General features: G+C 46.2%; 1 protein-coding gene across 2 annotated transcripts in view; it reads left to right on the top strand.

Moving 5' to 3' along the window:
- Window positions 1-25,999, top strand: part of vps13c (vacuolar protein sorting 13 homolog C) — a 59,383-nt gene that overhangs the window by 24,803 nt on the left and 8,581 nt on the right. For both annotated transcript variants that reach the window (XM_056607889.1, XM_056607890.1), the window contains 42 exons: window positions 367-514; window positions 628-736; window positions 1,003-1,136; window positions 1,445-1,601; window positions 2,064-2,143; window positions 2,942-3,001; window positions 3,338-3,497; window positions 4,424-4,543; window positions 5,027-5,130; window positions 5,419-5,586; window positions 5,934-6,238; window positions 6,617-6,764; window positions 7,167-7,305; window positions 7,688-7,809; window positions 8,333-8,502; window positions 8,951-9,210; window positions 9,996-10,222; window positions 10,611-10,703; window positions 11,123-11,356; window positions 11,727-11,858; window positions 12,335-12,424; window positions 13,235-13,390; window positions 14,490-14,757; window positions 15,097-15,251; window positions 15,625-15,746; window positions 16,223-16,520; window positions 17,149-17,538; window positions 17,972-18,076; window positions 19,236-19,400; window positions 20,004-20,129; window positions 20,742-20,875; window positions 21,120-21,246; window positions 21,661-21,896; window positions 22,330-22,474; window positions 22,931-23,071; window positions 23,231-23,312; window positions 23,901-23,970; window positions 24,260-24,371; window positions 24,976-25,089; window positions 25,250-25,383; window positions 25,546-25,627; window positions 25,740-25,853. In XM_056607889.1, the coding sequence (XP_056463864.1) occupies window positions 367-514; window positions 628-736; window positions 1,003-1,136; window positions 1,445-1,601; window positions 2,064-2,143; window positions 2,942-3,001; window positions 3,338-3,497; window positions 4,424-4,543; window positions 5,027-5,130; window positions 5,419-5,586; window positions 5,934-6,238; window positions 6,617-6,764; window positions 7,167-7,305; window positions 7,688-7,809; window positions 8,333-8,502; window positions 8,951-9,210; window positions 9,996-10,222; window positions 10,611-10,703; window positions 11,123-11,356; window positions 11,727-11,858; window positions 12,335-12,424; window positions 13,235-13,390; window positions 14,490-14,757; window positions 15,097-15,251; window positions 15,625-15,746; window positions 16,223-16,520; window positions 17,149-17,538; window positions 17,972-18,076; window positions 19,236-19,400; window positions 20,004-20,129; window positions 20,742-20,875; window positions 21,120-21,246; window positions 21,661-21,896; window positions 22,330-22,474; window positions 22,931-23,071; window positions 23,231-23,312; window positions 23,901-23,970; window positions 24,260-24,371; window positions 24,976-25,089; window positions 25,250-25,383; window positions 25,546-25,627; window positions 25,740-25,853 (6,436 nt within the window). The remainder of the gene's footprint in view (window positions 1-366; window positions 515-627; window positions 737-1,002; window positions 1,137-1,444; window positions 1,602-2,063; window positions 2,144-2,941; window positions 3,002-3,337; window positions 3,498-4,423; window positions 4,544-5,026; window positions 5,131-5,418; window positions 5,587-5,933; window positions 6,239-6,616; window positions 6,765-7,166; window positions 7,306-7,687; window positions 7,810-8,332; window positions 8,503-8,950; window positions 9,211-9,995; window positions 10,223-10,610; window positions 10,704-11,122; window positions 11,357-11,726; window positions 11,859-12,334; window positions 12,425-13,234; window positions 13,391-14,489; window positions 14,758-15,096; window positions 15,252-15,624; window positions 15,747-16,222; window positions 16,521-17,148; window positions 17,539-17,971; window positions 18,077-19,235; window positions 19,401-20,003; window positions 20,130-20,741; window positions 20,876-21,119; window positions 21,247-21,660; window positions 21,897-22,329; window positions 22,475-22,930; window positions 23,072-23,230; window positions 23,313-23,900; window positions 23,971-24,259; window positions 24,372-24,975; window positions 25,090-25,249; window positions 25,384-25,545; window positions 25,628-25,739; window positions 25,854-25,999) is intronic.

Below are 25,999 nucleotides of genomic sequence, written 5' to 3'. Positions count from 1 at the left end.
ACTAGTCTTTTAAAAAACAACAACACACAAGACGAATCATAATGCCTTCGTCAAATGTAGTTGATCCTTTCTCACATATCCTAGGGCCTTTTTGCCTGCTAAGCCCCGAAAGATATTTGGTGTAATGAAACGTTGCATTGATTGTTGTTGGCTCATGGCGAACGTTTGAGAAGGACATTTAATTGATTGTTCCAAAGTTTTAAAAGCTGTTATTGGTGTTCAGTTGTATGGTTTGTATAATCAGTGACATATTACTGATGTCTGCATATATGTTAAACGTTACACCTATATATATATATAATGGACATATCTATACCGTTTCCACTGAGGTCACCCATTCACCCTAACCTCCATATCTGCTCATAGAACCACAGTGAAGCGGGACTCTCAACAACCAGACATCGAGATCCTGCAACCGATCAACTTGGAGCTTCTCATCCACCGTAACCTGGCCGCCTCGTGGTTCACCAAGATCCCCGGTGTGCAGGTCAAAGGCGTGCTCAAGTCCATGAATGTGAGTCAACACAACACCCTTCTGTTCCGACGTATCACAGTTGTCGCCGGTCTGAACACTGTTTGCGATGTGATTTCGTATTTTCATTTCATTTCCATTTTCCGTGTCTCCAGATGACTCTGGGCGAGGAAGACTTTGGCGTGTTGATGAAGATCTTGGTGGAGAACATTGGAGAGGGCAGCAAAGAACACCAAAGGGTCTTAAGGACACAGGGGTCCCAAGGTACCCCCCCCCCCCCACACACTTTATTCTATTATGCAAGTGTCGCATTACACCGCACATTGGTTTTCAGCATGCTGCACGGTGTACAATGAGTTTGTGATTTGTACTGGTTCCTTTTCTTCTTATTCTTGCATGTTCAACTAGATTCTGGATTCCGAAGTAACTCCCAGTCCAATATTGTTCTGGTGACTAGAACAATATTGGACGCGAATTACCTCTTAATCCAACGTGTGTGGTTGTAACGTGTGCATGGTTCCCCCTCCTAGAGAAGGCAGTGCTGGCTGCAGAGCAGGTGGGGCCTGTGTCTCTCCCAGTGCGACCGGGAGACCAGCCCCTCCTGACCAACGGAGAGGCGGAAGAGAACACGCTCAACGTTCTTCTCAACTTTGAAATCAAAGAGGTGCAGCACATCGTTTCTCACCGACCCCTTTAAGTTCTCACCCAGTGTCATGGAAAAGTTATAGTACCATATAGACTGTGTTGAACCTGTAGGCTGCCCCCTCAGTAAACCTAAAGATTCAGAAAATAAAAATAATCCTTTGAGACTGTAATCATTTGATGAAGGTTACAATGCTCCATTTCGTGTGTGTTCGTGTGTGTGTGTGTGTGTGTGTGTGTGTGTGTGTGTGTGTGTGTGTGTGTGTGTGTGTGTGTGTGTGTGTGTGTGTGTGTGTGTGTGTGTGTGTGTGTGTGTGTGTGATGTTGAAGGTGGTGGTGACGCTCACCAAGTCACAAGAGCAGAAGGAGAAGGCCTTCCTGGTTTTCCACATGGCCCAACTGGGAATAGACACCAAAGTCAGGAAGTCTGACATGTGTGCCACCGCCTACATCAAGAAGATCTCAATGAAGTGCTTGGAGTTCACAGGTCTGTAACCATGACGATCACCACAACTCATTCAAACAATGACATGATGTAAAATGATTAATATGCATCATTATTATAGTTACATTTTATGATATTATTAGTTTAATGAATCTCATTCCACAAGGGCCTTTCTACTTGAGTCATTAATGGCAAAATGGTGAAAGGAAAGCTTTTAGGGCGTTTATTCTTGTGGAATAAACCAAAATGATACAGTACTTTTGCATCAATGAATAAATCCACATTAGGTTTTTAAAGGACAGTGTGATGCGTATGTTTATTTCTCTCTCCAAATGTACCACTACAGTGTGTGTGTGTGTGTGTGTGTGTGTGTGTGTGTTTGCGTGCGTGCGTTTGTGTGTCTACCAGTCACGTAGTGAACGACGCGCATCCCTTTGAAGGCTATTTCCAATGGGCATTGTGTGTGTCCCTGACCCTCTTGTGTGTCCACTCTCCGGCGGACAGGCTCTGGCGGTGAGCCCCTGTGTTTGATCAGCTCCTCTGTGGAGTCTGGAGCGGAGCTTCTCAAAGTGCAGTACTTCAAGGTAAACACACACACACCGTCCTGTTTTATATTGATACTAGTTTCTGGTGTGCTTTGCATGTCTCGGGACCGGGGTGTGCTTTAAGTCTGCTAAAATTCCCATCAGGGTAGCTGACACATCAATGCCTGACGCTGATATATATGTTGATACAGGCTTAGAGATTATGCAACTTAATAACATAGTCTGAGCCACTTGGTGTATCACACAAAAGGATTAGAAGGTGACATAACAAAATGAGCACGCAAACTTACTCATTTTGTTCTCTGTGGCAAACAATGTACAAAATGATTTTACATATGTAGCTCAACCGGTGGTAACATCCTGTTAGGTGTAACAAGAAAACATGAAACATGTTTCCTGAATCATCAGGCTACGTCTTGATGGCAGCCATACCTGGGGATCCATTGCCCATATGGCCCCCCGTTCCATAACCATAGCTCTGATTCCAGGCACGTCGGAGACAACACAGACATGTTTGGTTGCCGGTCTAGAAGCTACTGCCTCTTCGCTTGGGCGATGGAGAGGGGGACTCTGACTCCCGCTGAGATTCCTAATTGAATGTTTCCCAAAGGCAAACAGTGCACTAATGCAGGGTTGTAACACGTAATATCAGCTTTCAATAAACCAGGCTGTGCCATCTATAACAAATATGAGTCATGGCACATCCTGGCAACCATTGGTAGTAAATTAATGTATCTTTTCTGCTCATGGTTTCGTATGCGGTTTAAGGTCATGATGAAACTCTGATTAAAGGCAGGGAAGGCACTTAGTAAGTTGTTCTGCCTTGTTTCTCTCCAGGCGGACAGAGACGGTCCCAACTTCAAGACTGTGTACAAGAACACGGAGCAAATGATCAATGTGAGACAGCACAACCACACTGTGATCCAAGCTCTCTCTCTCTCTTCCTCTCTTCCTCTCTTCTTCTCCCTCTCTCTCTCTCTCTCTCTCTCTACCTCTCTACCTTTCTACCTTCTACCTCTCTACCTCTCTCTTTTCTCTCTCTTCCTCTCTACCTTTCTACCTTCTACCTCTCTACCTCTCTACCTCTCTACCTCTCTCTTCTCTCTCTCTTCCTCTCTCTCTTCCTCTTTCTTCTCTCTCTACGCATCAACCTCACAAACAGGCAGGCATGGCTGCTACGTGAAACACAAAAGTAAATTACCACAAAAGTTAAACACAAAAACCTCCCTCCAGGTCACCTTCTCCTCGCTGGACGTGCTGCTGCACACCGAAGCGCTCCTGTCCACCATGAACTTCCTGTCCACGGCTCTGACCTCAGACAGCCCTCCCTCCCCAGAGAGGGAGCCCAGACCCAAAGCAGAGGAGCCCAGCAAGGCGCTCTCTGCTAAGTCCAGTAAGGCCTTTCTAAACACTAATGAAACACAGCTGCGACTGCTGTTGGTCGATGCCCTTTTTATATTTTGTTTTTTTGTTTTCCTTGTTTTAGATATGGTAAATTTGTATATCTGACACAGAGTTGATGGAAAATATTCCATAATTCTATAAAGTGTGTAAAGTGTAGATCTCATAGTCGGAGTGTGTACTGAAGCCTAGTTCATGTTAGTGACCACACTCACACATACACACACACATATACATCTTCATAGACACAAACACACACGCACGCTAAGCTAAGCTGAACTAAAATAAGCTTAGCGTAGACCAGCAGTCAGGAGGTCTGCTGGCTGATGACCAGAGGATCCCTGGTCATGGGACGTTGTTTAATTAACTCTGGCAGCTCTCTTGTTGACCCACTCTGTAATGAACCAAAACATCCTGGCTGAACAGGAGACGAGAGATGCAGGGGATTCCTGGAGCCGTATTGGGATCTTTCCCGTCAGTCAAGTGTTATCTTACAATGAAAATAATTGACTGCAGGGTGATAGCCCTCTCCTACCAAATGATAACAGTTGTGATAGGAAGCTCACATGGATATTTGTTTTATTTCTTACTGGAAACCCCCCAATAGCCAGCAATACCATACAGTGTTCCTCCCTTTTTTATTGTGATGTAGTGGCTATTGTCTTACTAACTAGCTAACGCTTCGAAGCTCATTGAGTCAACTCAAACATCCCAAAGATAACAAACCCATCCTAAATATAACAAGGGCAGTGGTGTTAATGCAATATAATGCAAATAAGAGGAGCTTAATTTTCATTGATTCAATGTTTAAAAGGCTATTGTGGTGAGGATGTGTTTGTGGTTGAAACATGCATTCAAATGTCCTGGCCACAATCAAGCCCTTTGATAAAAGGATCCAACGCCTTTTGTTCCTGCCAGCTCCGTCGGGCGTGGCTGCAGACTGTGATGTCATCGATCTGAAGGTGATGATGCAGCTGGGAGCGTTCAATGTCCTGGTGTGTGACCAGAGCTGCAGCATGGCCCACATCAAAATCCAAGGTACAACAGCTCACACGGCATTTCAACTGATGCTGTCTACCTAAAGGTGTGTCGCAAAGGGCACCACGCCTAAAGGTGTATCGCCAGGGCACCACCTGTGTGTGTGTGTGTGTGTGTGTGTGTGTGTGTGTGTGTGTGTGTGTGTGTGTGTGTGTGTGTGTGTGTGTGTGTGTGTGTGTGTGTGTGTGTGTGTGTGTAAATATAATTAAATGAGCATGTGGAACCAAATGTAATCCCAAAAACATTTTTATTAAATATCTAGAACTATTGAACTTCAATAAGTTCAAAGATATCATGATGAGAGAGGAATAGTTCATCACTTGTGGCTCGTGCTCATGCATTGGGGTCAGTAGGCCCTGGTTTTATGGTGTGGGACATTGTGTGGAGGTAGAGTATCCAAGACCATAGCCAAAGACTAACGTGCTTTGAATGAGATAAAGATGAACGTTTTAATTCAACCCATGTGCCCCTTGTTCTGCTCAGGGGTCAATGGCTCCTTACTGATGCAAGGGCCCCAAACGCACCTGTCTGCCCGCCTGAGGGACTTCATTGTCCTCAACGTCGACCCCAAAAGCATCCACAAAAAGGTATGTCAACAACGGCCACCAGGGTAATATAGTGTTGTTAAGTTAAGTTTTAATTGTATTGTGTATTGTAGAGAAAAGGCTACCTGTTTCCATTCATATTAATTATTTCTATGTTTTTTTTTTCAAAAACAAATCATTATTAAACTTAGGGCAGTTTAAACGTATACGTTTGGCTTCATATGCTCATCTGACTTCATGAATGCGTGTTTCGTGAAAGTGGTAGCGTATTGCTCCCGGCTCCGTTCACCGATCCAACCGAGCGCTTGCCATGTGTTGTGTGCGCTGCAGGCCATCTCCATCGTGGGGGACGAGGTGTTCAGCTTCGCCATGAGCCTGACCCCCAGTGCCACCGAGGGCCCCGGCTACACGGACACCTCCAAGGTGGACGGCAGGGTCAAGCTCAACGTAGGCTGCATCCAGGTGGTCTACCTGCACAAGTTCGTCATGTCCCTCCTGGTGAGTCTGTGTGGCCAACCTCGAGTGGTTGGCAATATGTCTTTGTATTGTTGATAACACTATGCCAGAAAAGCTTTTTTTCCTGCGTGTACTTTGATGGTCCTCTGCCTAACTTATAAATAGCTTTGGATTAAATATCTACCGTAATTATTATTGGATTAACTATCTCCAATACCTTCCTCTATATCTAACTCTATAATTTAGCATTAAAAATAATGCAAAAAATAATCTTTAGATCCGTTAAAACAGGCATTGTGTTTCATTCTTTGTGTTTTTGCGGGAGAATTTCACACGATAGTTTCCAAAACGTTTTACAAGCATAATACCTCACTTCATCCTCTCTCCAGAACTTCACCAACCACTTCCACGCGGCCAAGGAGGCCCTGAGCGCCGCCACGGCCCAGGCGGCGGAGAAGGCCGCCTCCAGCGTCCGCGACTTCGCCCAGAAGAGCTTCCGTCTCTCCATGGACGTCCGGCTGCAGGCGCCCCTCATCATCATCCCCCAGTCCTCCGTGTCCCACAATGCACTGGAGGTGGACCTGGGTCTGATCACGGTGGGGAACAGCTTCTCCGCCCTGCCCGTGGAGGGATGCCCGCTGCCCGCCGTCATCGACAACATGGACGTCCAGCTCACTGAGCTCAAACTCTCCAGGTTTGGGTCCGGGGGTTCTTCGTCAAGTTTGCCGATAAACTCTTAAAAGTGACATGTTATACCACCAGGTGTGAGTGTGATAAGCCGTTAAAAGCCGTTTTGAAAATCTGCCTCTTCTGACATCACAAATGGGCGTGTCCTCCTAGATGTGTGCTGGATAGATCAGTCTACCAGCCTACCCAGTGGACTGCAGCAAACGTTGCTCATCTATCCGTCATACATCTAGGTGGACACGCCCACTTGTGATGTCATAAGAGGCACATTTTCAAAACGGCATGTAACGGCTGATCACACTCTCACCAGGTGGTACAAAATGTCACCTTTTAAAGCTCATGACAAATGTGTATTTATGGACTTGTTCTGTGATTCCTCCGCCAGGATCTGCATCGACCCGGCCTCAGAGCGACTCAGTACAAAGCTCCTGGAGCCGGTGAACCTGGTGCTCAGCATCAAGAGGAACCTGGCCGCCTCCTGGTACAACAAGATGGCCGCTGTTGAGATCGACGGAGACCTCAAGCCCATGAGGGTACAACGCTAGTACTGTTATTGAATTTACATTTTTATTTAATTGCATGAGTTAGTGCATACTCATGTTCTGCATTTGAAGGATCTTCAATCATTTTCAAAAGGCATGGTTTGTACAAGAACATATTGATATCATTGTTATTATTAAATACTTTAATTATACCCCACAACACTGAAAATGAAGTCAGTTTTATTAAACAAATTATTTTGCATGCATTAAAAAGGTGTAATCCCACCTAAAAGCAAAAACCCTGTTAAAATGTGACTAACAGCTCCCCAATTTCCCCCCCATTTTTTTCCCCCCACAATAATTATTATTTTGAGTCAGTTAGTTGAATACTGTTGTAGAAGAAATCACTGAAAAAAAAAAGACGCCACAAAAAACGCTCTCTCCGTCACCTAGGTGACGCTGAGTCAGGAGGACCTCAGGGTGCTGCTCCGGATCCTGACTGAGAACCTGGGAGAGGCCAGCGGGCTCCAGCCGCTCGCCCCCAGACCAGAACCCGGTCTGCCGCTCAGAACCAGCGGCTCCCCGGCACCAGGTAGGACCCCCCAGGGAGGGCACCCCCCCAGGAGGGCGGCAGTGGCTCAGGAGGTACAGGGGGGGTTGGCTGGTAACCTAAGGTTGCTAGTTCGTTCCCTGGCTCCTGTTGAGTGTCCCTGAGCGAGGCATCTAACCCTTGTTAACCCTTGTTGAGTCAAGCCCTGCAGGGTTGACCCCGCCGTCGGTGTGTGAATGTGGGCATGACTGGGTGATTGTGAGCCCACGTTGTAAAGCGCTTTGGGGGGCTGATGTCAGAAGAGGCTGATTTTCCAAACGGCTTGTAACGGCTAATCACACTCCCACCTGGTGGGATGATATGTCACCTTTAAAGGTCTTAGAAGCGAGCCGGTTTGGTTTCTCAGCTTGGCGTTTCTCTTCAGACGGGGGTGTGCAGCCCAGACAGACCCGAGGGCAGGCGGAGGAGGAGCCTGTCGAAACGGTCAGGTTCAACTTCAACTTTGAGTCCCTGTGCCTGGTGCTGTACAGCAACGACCCCAATCAGGTAACCTCTTGTTCAAATGAATTGGAATTCAATTAAGTCATTATTCAATTTAGAATTATTAGAATTATTAGAATTATTATTTTTTGCTCTTTACATTGTCTGTCTTCTCTTGATCAGAAAACACAAATATACATACAAACGGTAGTAAGTCTATATAAATAAATGGCGTCATGTTTCATGGTTCCCACAACTGTAGTTGCGTATATTTACTGATTCAACATCTCCCTCTAGAGGCTGAAATGAATTGAAGCATTGAGTTTGTGAGAACACGTTGTCCTTAAAGGATTCAATGAACAGTTTAACTACTAGCAATTGAATGGTCAAAAATACTGCATTATTGTCCAGCCATGGCCGGAATAAACTTTTAGCCTTTTTGCCATTAGAACAGAGCTAGCTACATCAAATTGTTTGGTTTGATCACATACTATCACACTTTCATCACACGTTTCCCTTAAACGATAACCCCATTAAAAGACAAAACTCCCTCCAATCATAACTCACGGTCTCCTCCCTCTCATCCCAGACGCTGGTCCCTGACCAGCGCCAGGAAAGCCTCCAGCTGGGGCAGTTTGCCCTCCACCAGCTCAGGGCCTCTGGGAAGCTGCTGGCCGACGACAGCCTGGAGGTCAGCACCATCCTCACGGCGTGCACCCTGGACGACCTGCGGAGCGGCATGCAGAGGGTCACCTCCCAGTAAGCCTGCCTCCACACACCCACAACAAACATATCAGGGTTCCCCACAGCACTATACGGCTTAGGGGGCCGCCTAAGCGACACACGCCTGCCGCCTTAACTATGGTGTCAAAAAGATAAAAATAAAAAGACAAATAAAAATATTATACAAAAGTATAAAATAATCTAAACTTCATTCGCTCTCTGAATAAACCAGCTGCAGGGCAACCCCCACCAACTTAGCTAAAACATTTTCTGCGGGAAACCCCAGAAACCCCCTATTTAACAATATACAGGTGATCTGTCTAGATCTTTGTCTGGACAACCAGCCTGGGCTGTACTCCCAGCGGCCACACACCCCACCGCTGGGGTCGCCCTTCGAAGGCCAATTAAATAACTTGTGTTCGGTGCAGTCGACCGCCCCTCCTCTCCACCGAATCGTCACCCTCCCAACCTTATCTACTCACAGGATGCTGGGCCGGCGGGCGGGGGAAAGCCCGAACGCCATGATCGACGTCACCTACCGCCAGAACCCCGCCGAGAGGGAGGTGGTGGCGGTGCTGCAGAGGCTCTATCTGTGCGCCAGCGTGGAGTTCCTGATGGCCGTGGCGGACTTCTTCGTCAAGGCCCTGCCCCAGGGCCCCGCCCAGCTCCCGGTCGCCGCCCACGGCGACAAGCTGCCTTTCAAACAGCTGTCGGAGCAGAGGGTCACGGCCCACACCCAGAATGGTAATGTAACGCTGATGGTGGTCAGACGACCTGATGACTGGTGGATGTACCTCCATCCATCGATCAAGCCCTCCATCGATCTGTTTCTAACGATCCATCTCTACCATTAACCATCCAACTCTACCTTTAATCTAATGGGAGGGAGGGATGAAAGATTATGTAACTTTATTATATGTAAGGTGACAGTGGGTAACTCCAAAATAATGACATCATCTACGACTGCATCGAGTAGCCAAGTGTCAAGTGATGAGTGTCCGTGATAGATTTACACATTTATAAATATGCTATTTAGTCTTTAAAACGATAGGTCCTAGTTTAAAAGTGAAGGTCCTTTGATTAGCCGCATTTAGATCTGTTTCTAAATCGGCCATAAATAATAATAATAATAATACATTTAATTTAGAGGCGCCTTTCAAGACACCCAAGGTCACCTTACAGAGCATATAGTCATCATACATCGTTTAAAAAAAAAAAAGAAATTGTGGCCAATAATTCCGCCATCCATCTAATGGAGGGTCGATTTAGAAACAGATGGATGGAGGGCTAGATGGATGGATGGAGGGTAGAAAGAGGGGGAAAAGCCATAGTTATGGATGATAGAAAGAGGGTCAATGTTCTTATTTAGAAGTCAGCTGATGGATGTCAAAGAAGGTCTTCAGTTTACCTCACACTATCATTTCACCCAGACCACGAAGCACCAAAACTCCTCCATGTTGTTTCGCTGTGCTTGCGTAAACATCCTCTATAATAACACAACCCCCCCCCTCCGTCTCCCCCCCCTGCAGCTGCGGTGCCCAGGACGCGGCTGAGGGCGGTAGTGGTGGACCCCGAGGTGGTGTTTGTGGCCAACCTTATGAAGGCGGACGCCCCGGCCATGGTGGCGTCCTTCCAGTGCGACGTCCGCCTGAGCCTGGAGCCGGACGGAGCCCAGAACATGACGGCTAACCTCAGGGAGCTCAAGGTGCTGGCCTGTCCCTTCATCCGCAGCAAGGAGGACAAGGCTGTCACCACGGTGAGGGAGAGAGAGGGAGTTGGTATTCCACTTTTTCTGTAATTAATAAATTACAAATCAGATTGCTCAAAAGTTTATATATTTTTTGACCGTGAGATCGTTAAAAAAACTGGCAGGATATATAATACAGTTCGTGTTTAGAAGAGTCCATCAAGTTTTTTGAGAAGACATAAGAAATTGTAAAGCTTGTTCAATCCTCGAAAACAAAACTAAAACTAAGCATGATTCTCCTTTTCATACTGCTGGTGTCTCTGGATCTAATCAGTCTGTAAGATGTGTATTTTTCTTTAAATTGATAAAAAAAAAAGTAAGAATACATCATTATAAAGAGATCATAAGTTCTTCTAAAACGTGTGTTATTAAGATGTATTTACATTGTGTCCAATAGGTGCTTAGGCCGTGCTCCGTTGTCATGGAAACCAGCACTCTCCCCAACCGCCCGCTGAATGGTTCTTTGGTCGTAGAGGAAGTCATCGTCAAAGTAAGTGTTTTGGGCATATCTTGATGTGTTCAATGTTGTAAAACGTTGAGTCTTGCGCGCTGTGATAGTCATGTTTTTTTTAGACGACAATGATGATTCACATTTGGTTTATAAAGTCTGGTAGGCAAGGCAAGGCAAGGCAAGGCAACTTTATTTATTTAACACTTTTCATACACGAGGCAGACTCAATGGGCCTCACATAGAAACATTGTCATGAAATAAAATAAAATATATAAGTAAAAGAAAACCTAGGCAAAGTAAAAAGAATGCCTTGTAGAAAGTGCATAATAAAACAAGTAATAAAAATACAATACATACATAAGAGAAAATAAAGGCATAGTTAAAATATGAAGGTGCTATGAGGGTACCTTGAGCTCACTGACCTCCTCACACTGACCCGTCACCCACCCCACCCTCAGATCTCCCCGGTCATCCTCAACACGGTCATGACCATCATGTCGGCCATGACCACCAAGCCCCAGGACCAGCAGGACCAGGGGCCCAAGCTGGACGTCGGGGGCCTGTGGTCGGTCATGGACATCTACGCGTGTAACTTCTGGTTCCTGGGCGTGGACCAGGCCTGCGAGGTCACCGAGAGCTTCAGGGAACAGGACGGTCACAACGTAGGGGAGAGCTTCAGCGTGGAGGTCAAGGTACGGCCATCGCTTCACTGTTTCTATTAGTGAATTCTTCTTCTTTTTTTATCAATCAGATCGCTCGAAAAAGTTAATATTTTGGACCAAAAAGAAAGCTGAAAAAAGTCTATTTTGCCGAGCAACCGAAGAAAACAATCAGATCGCTCAACAATTTTTTATATCTGAATAATCGGATTGCTTGAATTTTTACATATATTCTACATTATATTCACAGGATGTTTTAGTAAAAACAACAAAACTCCCTCATCAATCCTAAATCTTCACTAGGCTTTAAGAGGCCCATCCAAGAATGGATGAATGGAAAAATCCAGGAGGGGAGGGAGATACGGATGAAGGTTCCTCTCTAACGTAATAGTTTGGTCCGCAGGTGGTCCAGGTGACGATGGCGTCCGGGTTGGGCCACCGGACGGTGCCCATGCTGCTGGCCGAGTCCTCCTTCAGGGGCCTGGCTAAGAACTGGTCCTCCCTCCTGAACCTCAGCGCCGACATGACCCTGGAGGTATGAGCTCTTTTTTCTTTTACGATAAACCGGCCTCATGGGAGTGAAACGTAACCTTCAAACAGACAGAGGAAATCGTACGACCCTCGTGGTCCACTGGTCAGTGTTACTCTTATTAGTTCTTATTCCGATTTAAGTTCTTTGTTTCAGATGTTGTTGTACCATCAAAGTTAATTATTCAGCCAAAGCTATTCAGCTAAGATTGCTTTCGTAAGCGCCTTTGGGAAACCAAGAAAAAAGGTTCGATTAATGTTGGAGTATTTATCTAACCTAGCAATTGTAAATGCTTAGCACTTGTTTCTATGAATATATTAACTGTACCGACAACGATATTGTTTCTCTTTCTTCTGGTACTTATTGTAGGTCATTTTGTATTAAGCGTCTGCTAAATGCCCTAAATGTAAATATAATATTTTTTCTTCTTCTATTATTCTAATCGTGTTATTATTGTATTGTCGCTCTCTGTTTCCTTGTAGGTGAACTACTTTAACGAGACCCACGCCATATGGGAACCTCTGATCGAAAGGGTCGATAATGGAACCCGCCGCTGGAACCTCAAGCTAGAGGTTGGTTCAGAACACAGCTTCCTGCATCCACTGCACTGCTGCTCTCTTCCTGCTTCCTGTATCGACCGCACTACTGCTGTGTTTGTCAAGGTCCACTTTAGTGCTACACATTGTTCTGTTATGTGGCTTTAAAGGTGACATATTATTACCACCAGGTGTAAGTGTGATTAGCCGTTACAAGCCGTCTGCTATCACAATTGTGCGTGTCCATATAGATGTATGCTGGATAGATGTAGCAAATGTTCCTCATCTATCCGTCACCTTTAAAGCTGTTGTAGGGGAGATTTGAGAGAATTGAGAATTGAGATCCAAATTAAATGAGCGATGGCATTTCTAACAAATTGCTGTTAAATGGAGAGAACCAATGATACAAAGGTTCTTACAACCAGAGTCAGAGCATAAGAACCTGGTAAACCGTTGCACGCATGTGCAAGTCAAGTAACTTATACCAACAAAGTCTGGAAATAAGCCTGTCAAATCAGTCCATTCAGCCCAATTAAATGATTCAACGGCCTTCCTGTCTTTTGACCAACCTTCCTGGCTACCCAATTGCCATCCCAAGCTGTAAGTAGGGCTGCTTGATTATGGAATAAATCAGTGGTTCAGCATTTATTCAGCATTACTCTCCAAAAAACACTTTGTAACTGAGAACTTTGAAATTCCCCCTTTTAAAAATATACAAAATGTTCAAATAGAAAATGTTCACATCCAAAATAATGTGCAAATATGTATCCGGCTGTTTTTTTTTTCGAGTCTCCTTCAGCATGTTCCAACATCAGTTCTGTTCTGTTCCTTTCCTCCGCACGGCAGATGAAGAACAGCCCCGTCCAGGACAAGAGCCCCGTGCCGGGAGACGACTTTGTGGTCCTCCCCGAGCCGCGCACGGCCATCAACATCTGCTCCAGGGACACCCTGAACATCACCGTGTCCCAGTGCTCCCTCAGCGTCTTCAGCAACCTGGCCAAGGTGCAGCTCATCTCACCGTACCCCCCCCATATCTCACCGTACCCCACCCATATCTCACCGTACCCCACCCATATCTCACCGTACCCCACCCATATCTCACCGTACCCCACCCATATCTCACCGTACCCCACCCATATCTCACCGTACCCCACTCATCATTCACAGTACCCCCACCGGCGGTCTCAGTACCCCCACCCGGCGGTCTCATTACCCCACCCAGCGGTCTCAGTACCCCACCCGGCGGTCTCATTACCCCACCCAGCGGTCTCAGTACCCCACCCAGCGGTCTCAGTACCCCACCCAGCGGTCTCAGGGAGATGAGGACAGCCAGGGAATCATAGCGAAAGGGAAAGCCATCAGTGTAGTCCACAATCAAAACCAATCCCAAAAGAAAACCAGGGTTCTATATTTAAACCATGCTGCTGTAGATTGTTCCACTCTCGCAGGTGAAATATTAATTCTAAAAGTATACTTTGGACCCTGTATCATTGTTTAAGAAACCATGGTTATTCTTGTATAGTGTTGAATTGCACAGAAATACAAAGTTCTTGTACGTTTTGCAGGATAATGTACAGAGACGTCTAACCTTTTTGTCAAATGCTCTGATCAAATTTAGACCAGCTGAATAAGTGGAACAGTGCAACCAAAGCTTTTTTGGACAGAATTCATTGTCACGTATTATCTACAGTGCAACACAAACACTGAGCATAATAAAGTTTTAATGTTGACTTTGTCTGCCTTTGGCAGGCTAGTAATGTTTAAATTAGACACTATTATTGGATACTGCCCTCTAGCTTTACTAGGAATCAAAATGGATGCTCTTTTCATTTTACTGTTGATACCAACAGCTGCTAAAACCCAGAGACAGGGACATGCTCCTTACAAGCTTCTATGTCAGCCTATGATAGCAGCCTTCAAAAATGGCATTCTGTCATATTTAATCTATCTATATATATATATGTATACCTGTCTGCACGTAACCAACTTTTATCTTGCATCAGACAAATAAAAATGTAATCTGTATTTGAACGTAACCAACTTTTATCTTGCTTCAGACAAAATTCGAATTGAGTCTGATGTTGAATCTATTTTAAATCAGGCGTTCTCCGAGAGCACCGCCTCCACCTTCGACCGCTCCCTGATGAAGGAGAAGGCCCCCTACACCATCCGCAACGCGCTGGGCCTCCCGCTGATGGTGCAGCACTCGGCCAACCTGCGGGTGGTGGGCTCCCCCACGCTGGGCAAGCTGCAGGAGGTGGCGGTGGGCCAGAGTGTGGACCTGGACCACTCCATGTTCCAGTCGTCCTCCCGGGGGAAGCTGTCGGCGCTGCAGCGGCAGGAGAGCTGCCTGTTCAACCTCACCATCGGTGCGTTTGGCCCTGGCCTCTTCCACTCGTTCATGGGCCCCTTCTTGGGCCCCTGATTCTGCGAATAACTGCTGTAGAAGATGAACGTTTGTACTTATTTAGTGTCGGTAAAGTGGGTGAAGTTCTTATTGACTAATAAACAAGTAAGGTGTATTTATAGATATATTTCTACACATTTTTTATCGTATCTATACATTTAAATACACATACTTTGTACTGTTAAATGAACTCCATTCACATATAGATAGATACATACAGACAGAAAGACCTAGATATAGACTGTGTATTCCAACACTGTATGCTGGCCGCCGATGAGAGACGTCTGTGTTTGCTCCCCAGTGCCGTCGGGCTACAGCGAGATCTCCAACATCGCGGTGGACCAGCCGGGCCGCCGGCTCTACAACGTGCGCGGGCCCAGCGAGGTGGTCTCCATCCTGCTGCAGATCGACGCGTCCGAGGGCAACAAGGTCATGACCGTGCGCTCGCCACTGCAGGTACCCTTCCCCTTCAGGTCCTCTCTAACACCGTACCTTTAAGGTCTCACATGCCTTCACCGGCCCTTCTGACACTTGGCCATATCGCACAATACCTTTTTTTACATCTCCCTGTTTATCCAGATTGAATTTGACATATTTTTATGATATTCTTCATATCTGTTAAAACGATATTTTATTTGGTTGTATTTTTATTCGATTGTATTTTATTATTTTTCAAGCATAGAAAATACTGAGTATGCCACGCAAACATTCCACTGCATTTCCTGTATGAGTGTGTGACAATTAAAAACCCTTGAGTCTTGAATCTTGAATCCCATGGACGTCGTCAACCTCAAACCAAACACATTCCTTGTTGCGGTTCCTCTCTCAGATTAAGAACCACTTCTCGGTTCCCTTCGCTCTGCTGAAGTACTGCCCCACGTCCCGGAGCATGGTGGCGATCGGGGTGGCTGAACCCGAGAAGGAGTTCCACGTGGCGCTGGAGAGCTACAGGTACTGTTGAGACAGGCCGGGCTGGACCACAGAACCGGGAGGGCTTGAACCATGCACAGGGCTAACCCTGAGAGGTACAGGTACTGTTGAGACAGGCCGGGCTGGACCACAGAACCGGGAGGGCTTGAACCATACACAAGGCTAACACTGCCATTTATTACTGGTATTGTCAGCGACTTCGTTTTTATCCTTCTCCGGAAAGTCTGTTATTATTTCAGGATTCCCCCCCCCCCTCTCCGCTTCAGGAACCCGTTGGGGTTAATGTCGCAATATTTACATGGCCAATTACTTCATTTTCAATTGATTTTAACATATAAAAACGTGTAAGAAATAAATAAAGCAGTACAATTCTGATAAAATGCTTGAAAAACATCTTGCATTTACAGGATCAGTATCTTTAGAGTTTGCTGGTGCGTTGTAATGGAGTTTACCCAGCGCCACCAATAGTCTTATTATTATCATACCTCCCCCTCCAGAGCCCAGCTGTTCCTGCAGCCCGCGGGGCCCCTGCAGGGCCAGTACGGCCCCTCGGCCACCTGCATCTCCTGGAAGGAGCAGGTGCACCGCAGCACGGAGGTGCGGGCCCAGCTGCAGTGCCCGGCCAGCGACAGCAGCTTCCTGCCTCTGATGGTGAGCACGCTGGCCGCCCCCGACGACCTGCGGCACATCACCAACCACGGCGACCACGAGTGGGACCCGGCCTACATCATCCACCTGTACCCGGCCGCCACCCTGCGGAACCTGCTGCCCTACACCGTCCACTACCTGCTGGAGGTGAGCCCCCGTTCCTGTTGTCAGCGTACGGTCGGCCCTCGCTGAACACCCACCAAAAGATGGCGTTCCTCTGTGAAATGCTGCAAGAAAGGCTGGGAGATCTCCCGCCTTTGCAACTCTTGCAACTCTTGGTGTTGTGCGAGGCATCTGGAACACACCGCTAGACGGCCGCTTCAGACAGCCAGTTGGAGTCTGTTCGAGATGCATGCTATTTTTTAGACTTCATTGCAGATTTGAACGTAAATAAGCTTTTGACTTAATGCTATTGTGTTCTGAGGATACTTAGTTGATCTCGGTTTAACTAGCAGTTCATTTCTAACTAACAGTTTGTTTAGAGAATTAAGCAGTCTCCTTTTTGGGTTGATTTCATTTCGGAAGTATCTGAGAATGTTATTTTAATTCATATCAGATTGCTAACATTACAGATTGCTAACATGCACATCTTAAATATCGGGTAGGCAATTTGGAGGAAGTAGCCAGAGTAAGATACATTTGAAGCAATTGGCCACTTGAGTAAGGACCCAATATTGATTGTAGAGTTTGGGGGTCTGAAGTTGCCATGTGTATATAAATGTAAGTCAATAAAGCATCATGAATGATGAAAGGGCGCCCACTGCTCGTCCTCCAGGGCTCGGCCGAGTTCCACAAGCTGCTGGAGGGCAGCAGCTCGGACGTGCTCAACGCGCGCGTCAGCGGGGAGATCATGGAGCTGGTGCTCATCAAGTACCAGGGCCGCGAGTGGCACGGCCACCTGCGCATCGACCAGGGCATGCCCGAGTTCCTCTCGCTGTGCTTCACCTGCGACTCGGACCCCAAGCTGACGGTGGACGTGGGGGTGCACCTGGTGCAGGCGCAGGGCCAGACGCTGCTGTCCCTCTTCAGCCCCTACTGGATCATCAACAAGACGTCCCGGGTGCTGCAGTACCGCGCTGAGGAGGAGTCGGTCAAGCACCCGGCCGACTACCGCGACGTCATCCTCTTCTCCTTCCGCAAGAAGAACATGTTCAGCAAGAACAAGGTGCGTGTACACCGGTGGTTAGAAAGGTTATTTTATTAAACTGGCGATCACAGCAGGGGACCTGATTAGAGCTTTAATAATATATATATACGTATATATATGTCAACCTGCATCTTTTGTTGCATTCAGTGTGGGGCAAGTTACTTACAAATGTAATATATTACATATATAACGCGTAATATTTATGACGCGTGTTACTTTTGTTGTTGTGCTTTAAATTACGTATCATTTTTTGTTTCAGTAACGTGTTACATATTAGAAGCATAGAGCGTTTCCTGAAAAACAACCTCAAACAAGTCAACAAGACTGCTGGACTACTGTCGCAACATTTTGGCAGAATCAACATCAGGATCAGCCCTAAATGCTGAAGGGGCTTGCGGGCTTGCCTACACTCATAAGGGAGGGATTTGAATGCGATTCTTTTCCCCCACAGATCCAGCTGAGTGTGTCCACCAGCGCACTGTCCGATGGCTTCTCTCTGGACACGGTGGGCAGCTACGGCTGTGTCCGTTGTCCCGCCAGCACCTTGGACTACCTGGTAACCCCCTGCACCCCCTCACACTGACACCTGACAAACACCCTGCTGCCAAATAATATCAGGCTCAGTATCTGTCCACAATAGATAGGAATATTTTGGGTCAATGTTGGAGGGGCTAAATTAAGAAAGTATGAAAGTATGATACAAGTCTGGAGAGTCAATGAGAGAGTGATCTGATTTGAAGGCCATTTTATTCTTCATGTGAACAATTTTAACGCCACTGGTTGTTCCTAGGGCTGGGCGATATGGACAAAATCTTATATCACGATATGAGTAATTTTATATCACGATATGGATATATATCACGATATGGTATTTTTTAAGTAAATTAAAATAATAAATGGCTTAAAATAACCATACTTCACATTTGATCAGTTTTTTCTTTTATTTTGAACTTGAATTTCCATGCTTACAAAGGAGTAAGTAGTGAACAATCTGTCATTAACTGCAGTGTCATATAGTGCAAACATCTTGTAAACTTTGAACTGTTTTTTCAATACAAATAAAAAAAAAATGTAAAGGTGTGCTTCACACCTGCCTGGCTGTCAGTCAGTGCAGTGTCATATAAAATAAAAATCACAGCATCACACAAATATTTTAAATACTAATTATACACTTATAAAATAAAGTTATGTGCTGTGCAAATAGCTTGTGGTAAAAATAGAACTGTTTCTTCAATACAAATTAGATTTTTTTTCAAGTTAACAGGTGAGTCTCACACCTGCCTTGCTTCAGTCAGTGCAGTGCAATATATATATATATATATATTTTTTCTCTCTCGATATAAACGATATGGCCAAATCTCTCCCGGTAGACACTTTCATATCGTCCACGGTATGATATCGTCATATCGCCCAGCCCTAGTTGTTCCTATTGCTGGTTAACACACACTCATGCACACACACACACACACGCAACCACACACACACACACACACGCACATGAACACACAACCACACACATACACACAGGGTTAAAACAACAAGGATGAATGCCAGGCCGTTCACTGTGCATCCTAACGTGTGTGTGTGTGTGTGTGTGTGTGTGTGTGTGTGTGTGTGTGTGTGTGTGTGTGTGTGTGTGTGTGTGTGTGTGTGTGTGTGTGTGTGTGTGTGTGTGTGTGTGTGTGTGTGTGTGTGTGTGTGTGTGTGCGCTCCAGGTGGGGGTGAGCATCCAGATGAGCAGCTTCAACCTGACGCGCATCGTGACCATGAGTCCCTTCTACACCCTGATCAACAAGTCGTCGTACGAGCTGGAGGTGGGCGAGGTGCCAGAGGGCCAGGGCTCTGGGGACGTGAGGTGGCACTACATCTCTGCCTCCGAGGTCAGTACGGCCACAGCAGACCCTGCTACTGCCCTGCACTGCTGCGACCAGGGCGGGGAACTGATATCTATACGGCGATATATCGTCGCCCTTCTACGTGTGATAGGACAATCGATACACTGGCGCCAAATATCAATTATTATATTAATGATTATTAAGTTATTATTTTAAAGACAATAACTGTCAAACTCAGTTTTTTACCATGGATAAAGACAGTAATCCAGCAATTTACCTTTTCACTGTCATTTTTTATCCCATATATCGTGATGTATCATTATCAAGAGAAAAAAGTGACACAGCCTTGAACATGTCAAAGCGGGTTCCATAGTTGACTAGCAAGATCCCTAATGACTGATGTATGATCAAAGATCTTTCTCTTGTTTATAGCAAATGTGAACATTGATCTATTTCTCTTTTTATGCCAGCGTAAGTCTGGATCCAACCCCCTTCTATTTCTATTCATAGGCATGCTTTCAGACGGGTTTGATTGCACCGTGACGATCCTAAAGAATCAGTCATCCTTAACCACTGCTCTTGTCCTGTCCTTAATGTACAAACCCCAAGAGAAGCCCTCCTCCATGTCCTCCTCTCCCCCCCTCCCAGTGCCTGCCCCTTTGGCCTGAGAGCGGCACGGTGAAGCTGTGTGTGCGCGTGGTGGGCTCCGAGTCCAGCTCCAAGTCCTTCTACTTCAACCGGCAGGAGAGCGGCACCCTGCTGGGCATGGATGTGGTCAGTAACCCCCTGCTGTGAACGGGCATCACCCATAGGACAACCCACCATAATCCAGGAGAGTTCTGCCACACATCAGAATCAGAATCTCTTAATTGTCATTGCACAAAGTGCAACGACATTGGGGTAGAGGCTCTCAAAATAAGTGCTTTAAAAAATATATATATATATTAATAATAATTAATATATTACAAAAACAAAATTAGAAAAGGGTTATTTTAAAAAAAATATATATAGAATGTTAAAGAATTCAAAAACAAATATATATATTTAAAAATGTCAGCCAATTTTAAAGGTCAGATTGGTATGATAATGCAATAATTTATAATTCTGCATTATTTAGAAAAATAACAGCTCTGGGGTAGAAACAGTTTTTTTGCCTGTTTCCATGTTGCCAAACATGGGTTCCATACCTACCCAGGAAAAGCTCTATATCATTTTTTGATTTATTAACCACAAACCATCCGAGTAATTTATACAAACGGCCTGTAAAATGATATAATTATAAACAACTCTACCTACTGTGTTCCGATGTACGGTGTCGGTGTGGCTATGCGCTTTGCAGAGCTGTGTTGAGGTGTGTGTTGTCTATGTGTGGTTCTGTCTGTGTAGTGCGGAGGGGTCATAGTCGACGTCAGCATCACGGACCACTCCGCCGTCATCAGCTTCACCGACTACTACGACGGAGCCAGCCCGGCTCTGGTGGTGAACCACACCCCGTGGCTTACCATTGGCTACAAGCAGAGGTTAGCCCCGCCCACTACACAGTATCTCCCGGCTCACTGCTTGCTGTTAGCGGCTCTCACGTGACACGCGTAGACTGTGAACACATCACCCTATGATAGACGGTTAACTCAGCACAGTCGAGCACACGAGGGCAAACAGCAATGTTGCATTTACATGATAATATTGTCAATTTGATTAGATTAGAAATGCAATGTAAATTGGCTTATGATGCTCCACTAACTTCTCTATTCCCCCCCTCCACAGTGGGCAGTCAGCGGTACGGGAACTGAAGCCCGGCAAGGCCCAGCGCTTTGCCTGGGACGACCCGGCGGGCGTCCGCAAGCTGAGCTGGAGCTGCCTGGAGCACTCTGGAGAGCTGGACCTGGTCAAGGTGAGGCCCGCTCACACTGAGACGGGACGGCTCATTTCTGACCAAAAACGGCATCTCTTCCTTTATTGCTTTGGGGAATTCATCTTGCATTTCAATACCTGGTGTGTGAAATACAACCCTTTTCAATGCCCTGGAAACGTATAATACAAACTGCAGCCCTGAAAAGGCTTTTGAAAGCCTCTGGATGGGGAGGAAGTGACGGCTACACATTGTTTAACTTGATACGTTTTGTGATGTTTATCATAAAGTGTAGAAGATTCCGACGAGAGGAAGAATATGGGGAGGAGAGGAAGAATTCCGGCCTGGATAAAAATGAACTAGGATGATGATGGTCAGACTATCAGTCCATATTGGTTCCTCTACCCATGATCCTCCTTCTCCTCCTCCTCCTCCTCCTCCTCCCCCTCTCACCAGGACGAGTGCGGTCAGTTCACGTACGACCGCCTCTCCCAGGCCCACTGGGTCTCCTTCCTGGACGGGCGCCAGCGTGTGCTGCTGTTCACAGAGGACGTTGCCGTGGTGACCAAGGCGCGGCAGGCGGAGGAGCTGGAGCAGTTTGAGCAGGAGGTGAACGTGTCCCTGCAGAACCTGGGCTTCTCGCTGGTCAACAACACCAGCCGGCAGGAGATCGCCTACGTCGGAATCACCAGGTGAGAGGGTGGCTTTCAACACCCCTCATTCTGACAGTGACTCACCCATAGTCCTCGTTTCAGTATGCATTGACGGATGTCCACCGTAACGACTGCACAGGCACTGTTGTAACATGAAGAACTGACACATGCACACACACACACACACACACACACACACACACACACACACACACACACACACACACACACACACACACACACACACACACACACAGACCTAAGCGCACACACACACACTACATGTGTGTGTATTGATATTTGATTCTTACTGTTCTAATATCTATAATTTAAATGTATTTAAATGTATTAGTTATAATCATTTATTCATATTGGTTCGGAGAGCATAGCCATAGCTGTGTAGCGACCAAAGAGCGCTTTAAATGGGGAAACACTCGACTTGACTGATGACAAGATGGCGGGTTGTGTGCAGCTCCGGCGTGGTATGGGAGATGAAGCCAAAGAACCGCTGGAAGCCGTTCAACCAGAAGAACATCAACCTTCTGGAGAAGGCCTACCAGAGCCACGTGGCAGGGAAGAAGGAGGCGGTCTGGGTCAAACTGGAGTCCAACATAGAGGTGAGAGAAGCCCAACACAACCCAGCATTGTTTTGTTCTGCCTTAGATTGCATACCCGTAGGGCTGTGCAATTATTTACATTTTCATCACAATATCTATTTTATTCATTCAAATGTTTTATAGAAATTGCTGGATACATATTTGTACATTATTGTTGATTTGAAAATTTTCAATTTGAAGATTTTTTGTATTTTTTTGAAGGGAAATTTCGAAGTTCTCAGTTACAAAGGTTTTTTTTGAAGAGAGATGCAGAATAAATGCTCAGGTTCAATTGTGATTTTAAACTAAAAAATAAACGTTAGAATAATCGTGATTTCAATATTGACCGAAATAATAGTGATTATGAGTCTTTCCATAATTGAGCAGCCCTACATACCGGTGCGAACTACGGCCTTTCTAGCCTCTATCCACTGTCAATTGATTGGATGGTTGCGTTGGGATCTGGTTGGCCGGCAGGTGAACTTTGGAAAGATCCCCATGGTGATGCGCGCGCCCTTTTCCTGTGCTGTGAGGCGGAACTTCCTGTCCGGGATACAGGTGGAGTTCAAACAGTCGCCGCACCAGAGAAGCCTTCGAGCACAGCTCCACTGGTTGCAGGTTAGACACACACAAACATGGAAAACACAAGTCTACAAACACACCCACACACGCCATCAGTTAAGTGTAATTTTTTTTAACAGTTAGACATCCAACTAACTAGTAATTAAGTAACATATGTATTATCGTATAAGTAACATATTTTTGCTCATGTTGTAGGTGGACAACCAGCTTCCTGGTGCAATATTCCCCATCGTCTTCCATCCTGTCCCTCCTCCAAAGTCAATCGCTTTGGATTCAGGTTATAAAGACACCACGTACCCTTGAACCCCTCCCCATTCATCACCTCCCTCACCCTCCCCTCACCTTGCCCTCACTCCAACTTCCATCGCCCATATCCTAGTCCAGATCTCTTCCTTCTCACTCTCGTCCATCATCCTCCCTCCCCTTCATTCCAACTTCCATCTCCCATAGCTTAGTTCAGATCTTGTCCTTCTCTCCCTCGTTTCTCACCCTAAGCTGCACTCCATCTTCCATCTGCCAGTCTTGATCTTCTCCTCCTCTCCCTCTTTCCTCACCCTAACCTGGCCTTCACTCCTACTTCCATCTGCCAGTCCTGTTCTCTCCTTCTCTCCCTCTTTCCTCACCCTTCTCTCACTCATATCCCAGGCCTGATCTTCTATTTCTCTCTCTCTTTCCTCACCCTCCCTCCCCTCACTCCAGCTTCCATATCCCAGTCCTGATCTTCTCTCACTCTTCCCTCTCTGATTCTTGGGATCGTCACCAATGTTAAAAAGAAATAATTCTGCTGTGTATCAACCAGAAATGTTGACAATAATCATAACGTATCATGAATAATAATATGGTTGTGATTGTGTTATTCAAACAGAACCAAAGCCATTCATTGATGTTTCCATCATCACACGGTTCAACGAACACAGTCATGTCATGCAGTTCAAGTAAGCTTTCCTGTTTATTCAAAAATGGAAAAATCAGATTATTTCAATGTTTTTTCTTACTGCAAATATTTAATTAACTCCTGCATACACAACAAGCATACCATTTACTTTCCTCCGGTTTCCTAATAAGCGATAGTAATAACTATTATGATTAAATTATAAACAAGCTGAGCATCTTGTGTGTGTGTGTGTGTGTGTGTGTGTGTGTGTGTGTGTGTGTGTGTGTGTGTGTGTGTGTGTGTGTGTGTGTGTGTGTCTGTGTCTGTGTCTGTGTGTCTGTGTGGTGCAGGTACTTCATGGCTCTGGTGCAGGAGATGGCTGTGAAGATAGACCAGGATTTCCTGGCTGCCATAGTGGCTCTCTTCACCCCCGCCACGGACGGGCGAGCTGACAGTCAGAAGGTAGGATATGTACCCTGGATAAATAGACAGCATACTGTACACTGGAACTATAGAGCTGTCTTGAAGTATAAGAGCCCCCTGTTTCAGCTCGATTCGAGCACCATCAGTAAAACTAGAGTTTTCTCGCGCATGTTCCGCACGCTCAAGCTCTAGTTGTAATTAAACCCATAGTAATGATGTGGAAACCCCAGTCGTTAATGGAGCAAATTTCTGAGCGCATAATATAATAACCTTTTTGCCTATAATCTTATATTCGGTGAACGTATAACATTTGTTCGCCACAAATGACTCGTGTGTGACTTAATTTGTACTGCATTAGTTGCACCTATAATTAATTAGTTGGACATACAACTCTTGCAGTACAAATTAGTACATACATTTGTTTGCGTCTTGTAATATCATCATCATCATTTTTTCCCGCTCGGCGCATTTCATGGCCTTGGGGCGCTTCTGCTGGAGAAAAATAAGTGTGTGTGTGTGTGTGTGTGTGTGTGTGTGTGTGTGTGTGTGTGTGTGTGTGTGTGTGTGTGTGTGTGTGTGTGTGTGTGTGTGTGTGTGTGTGTGTGTGTGTGTGTGTGTGTGTGTGTGTGTGTGTGTCCCACAGACCAAACTCATCCAGAGGGATCTGGACTCCCTACAGGCTGAGCTGATGGAGGCTTCGATGACGGACACGTCAGGACTCAACTTCTTTGAGCACTTCCACATCTCCCCCATTAAGGTACACACACACACACACACACACACACACACACACACACACACACACACACACACACACACACACACACACACACACACACACACACACACACACACACACACACACACACACACACACACACACACCAGATCTCAAATGTCCTCCTCTGGGCCTGCAGCTGCACCTGAGCCTCTCTCTGGGCTCCGGCGGGGACGAGTCGGGCCGGCAGAACATGGTGGCCATCCAGTCGCTCAACCTGCTGCTGAAGAGCATCGGCGCCACGCTCACCGACGTGGACGACCTCATATTCAAGTGAGTCTTGAATATGAATATGAATATACGTCTGAATGTTTGAATCGGGCTAGCGGGTGTTGCTAGTGCTTCTATGTTTGCCTTTAAAAAGCACTCAAGGGGGCTCCTCCCTTTCTGTCTCCCCCCCCCCCCCCCGTCCCGTCGTGGTCCTCTCTCTTACAGGCTGGCCTTCTTTGAGGTCCGCTACCAGTTCTACCACAGGGATAAGCTGATGTGGGCGGTGATCCGCCATTACAGCGAACAGGTGATTCACGGCACTAAGATCATCATCATCCTAACATCGCTTAGATAAACTGACAGCTCTTGATGTGCACAGACCAGTGCTGCAGTGTTCATATTTGTGTTATCTCTTGCAGTTCCTGAAGCAGATGTACGTTCTGGTCCTGGGTCTGGATGTGTTGGGGAATCCGTTTGGGCTGATCCGAGGCCTGTCCGAAGGAGTAGAGGCCTTCTTCTATGAGCCTTTCCAGGTAAGCCCCGCAGATTTACACACAGTTCCTGCAGTGGGCGGCTTCCTTTGGATATGTATGGATCCATGGAACTAGTGATAAGTGTGTGTGTGTGTGTGTGTGTGTGTGTGTGTGTGTGTGTGTGTGTGTGTGTGTGTGTGTGTGTG

Source organism: Gadus chalcogrammus, chromosome 14, assembly GCF_026213295.1.
Source record: "Gadus chalcogrammus isolate NIFS_2021 chromosome 14, NIFS_Gcha_1.0, whole genome shotgun sequence".
Lineage (NCBI taxonomy): Eukaryota > Metazoa > Chordata > Actinopteri > Gadiformes > Gadidae > Gadus > Gadus chalcogrammus.
The sequence above is the reverse complement of the archived record's forward strand: the minus strand, read 5'-3'. Positions and strand labels throughout refer to the sequence as shown.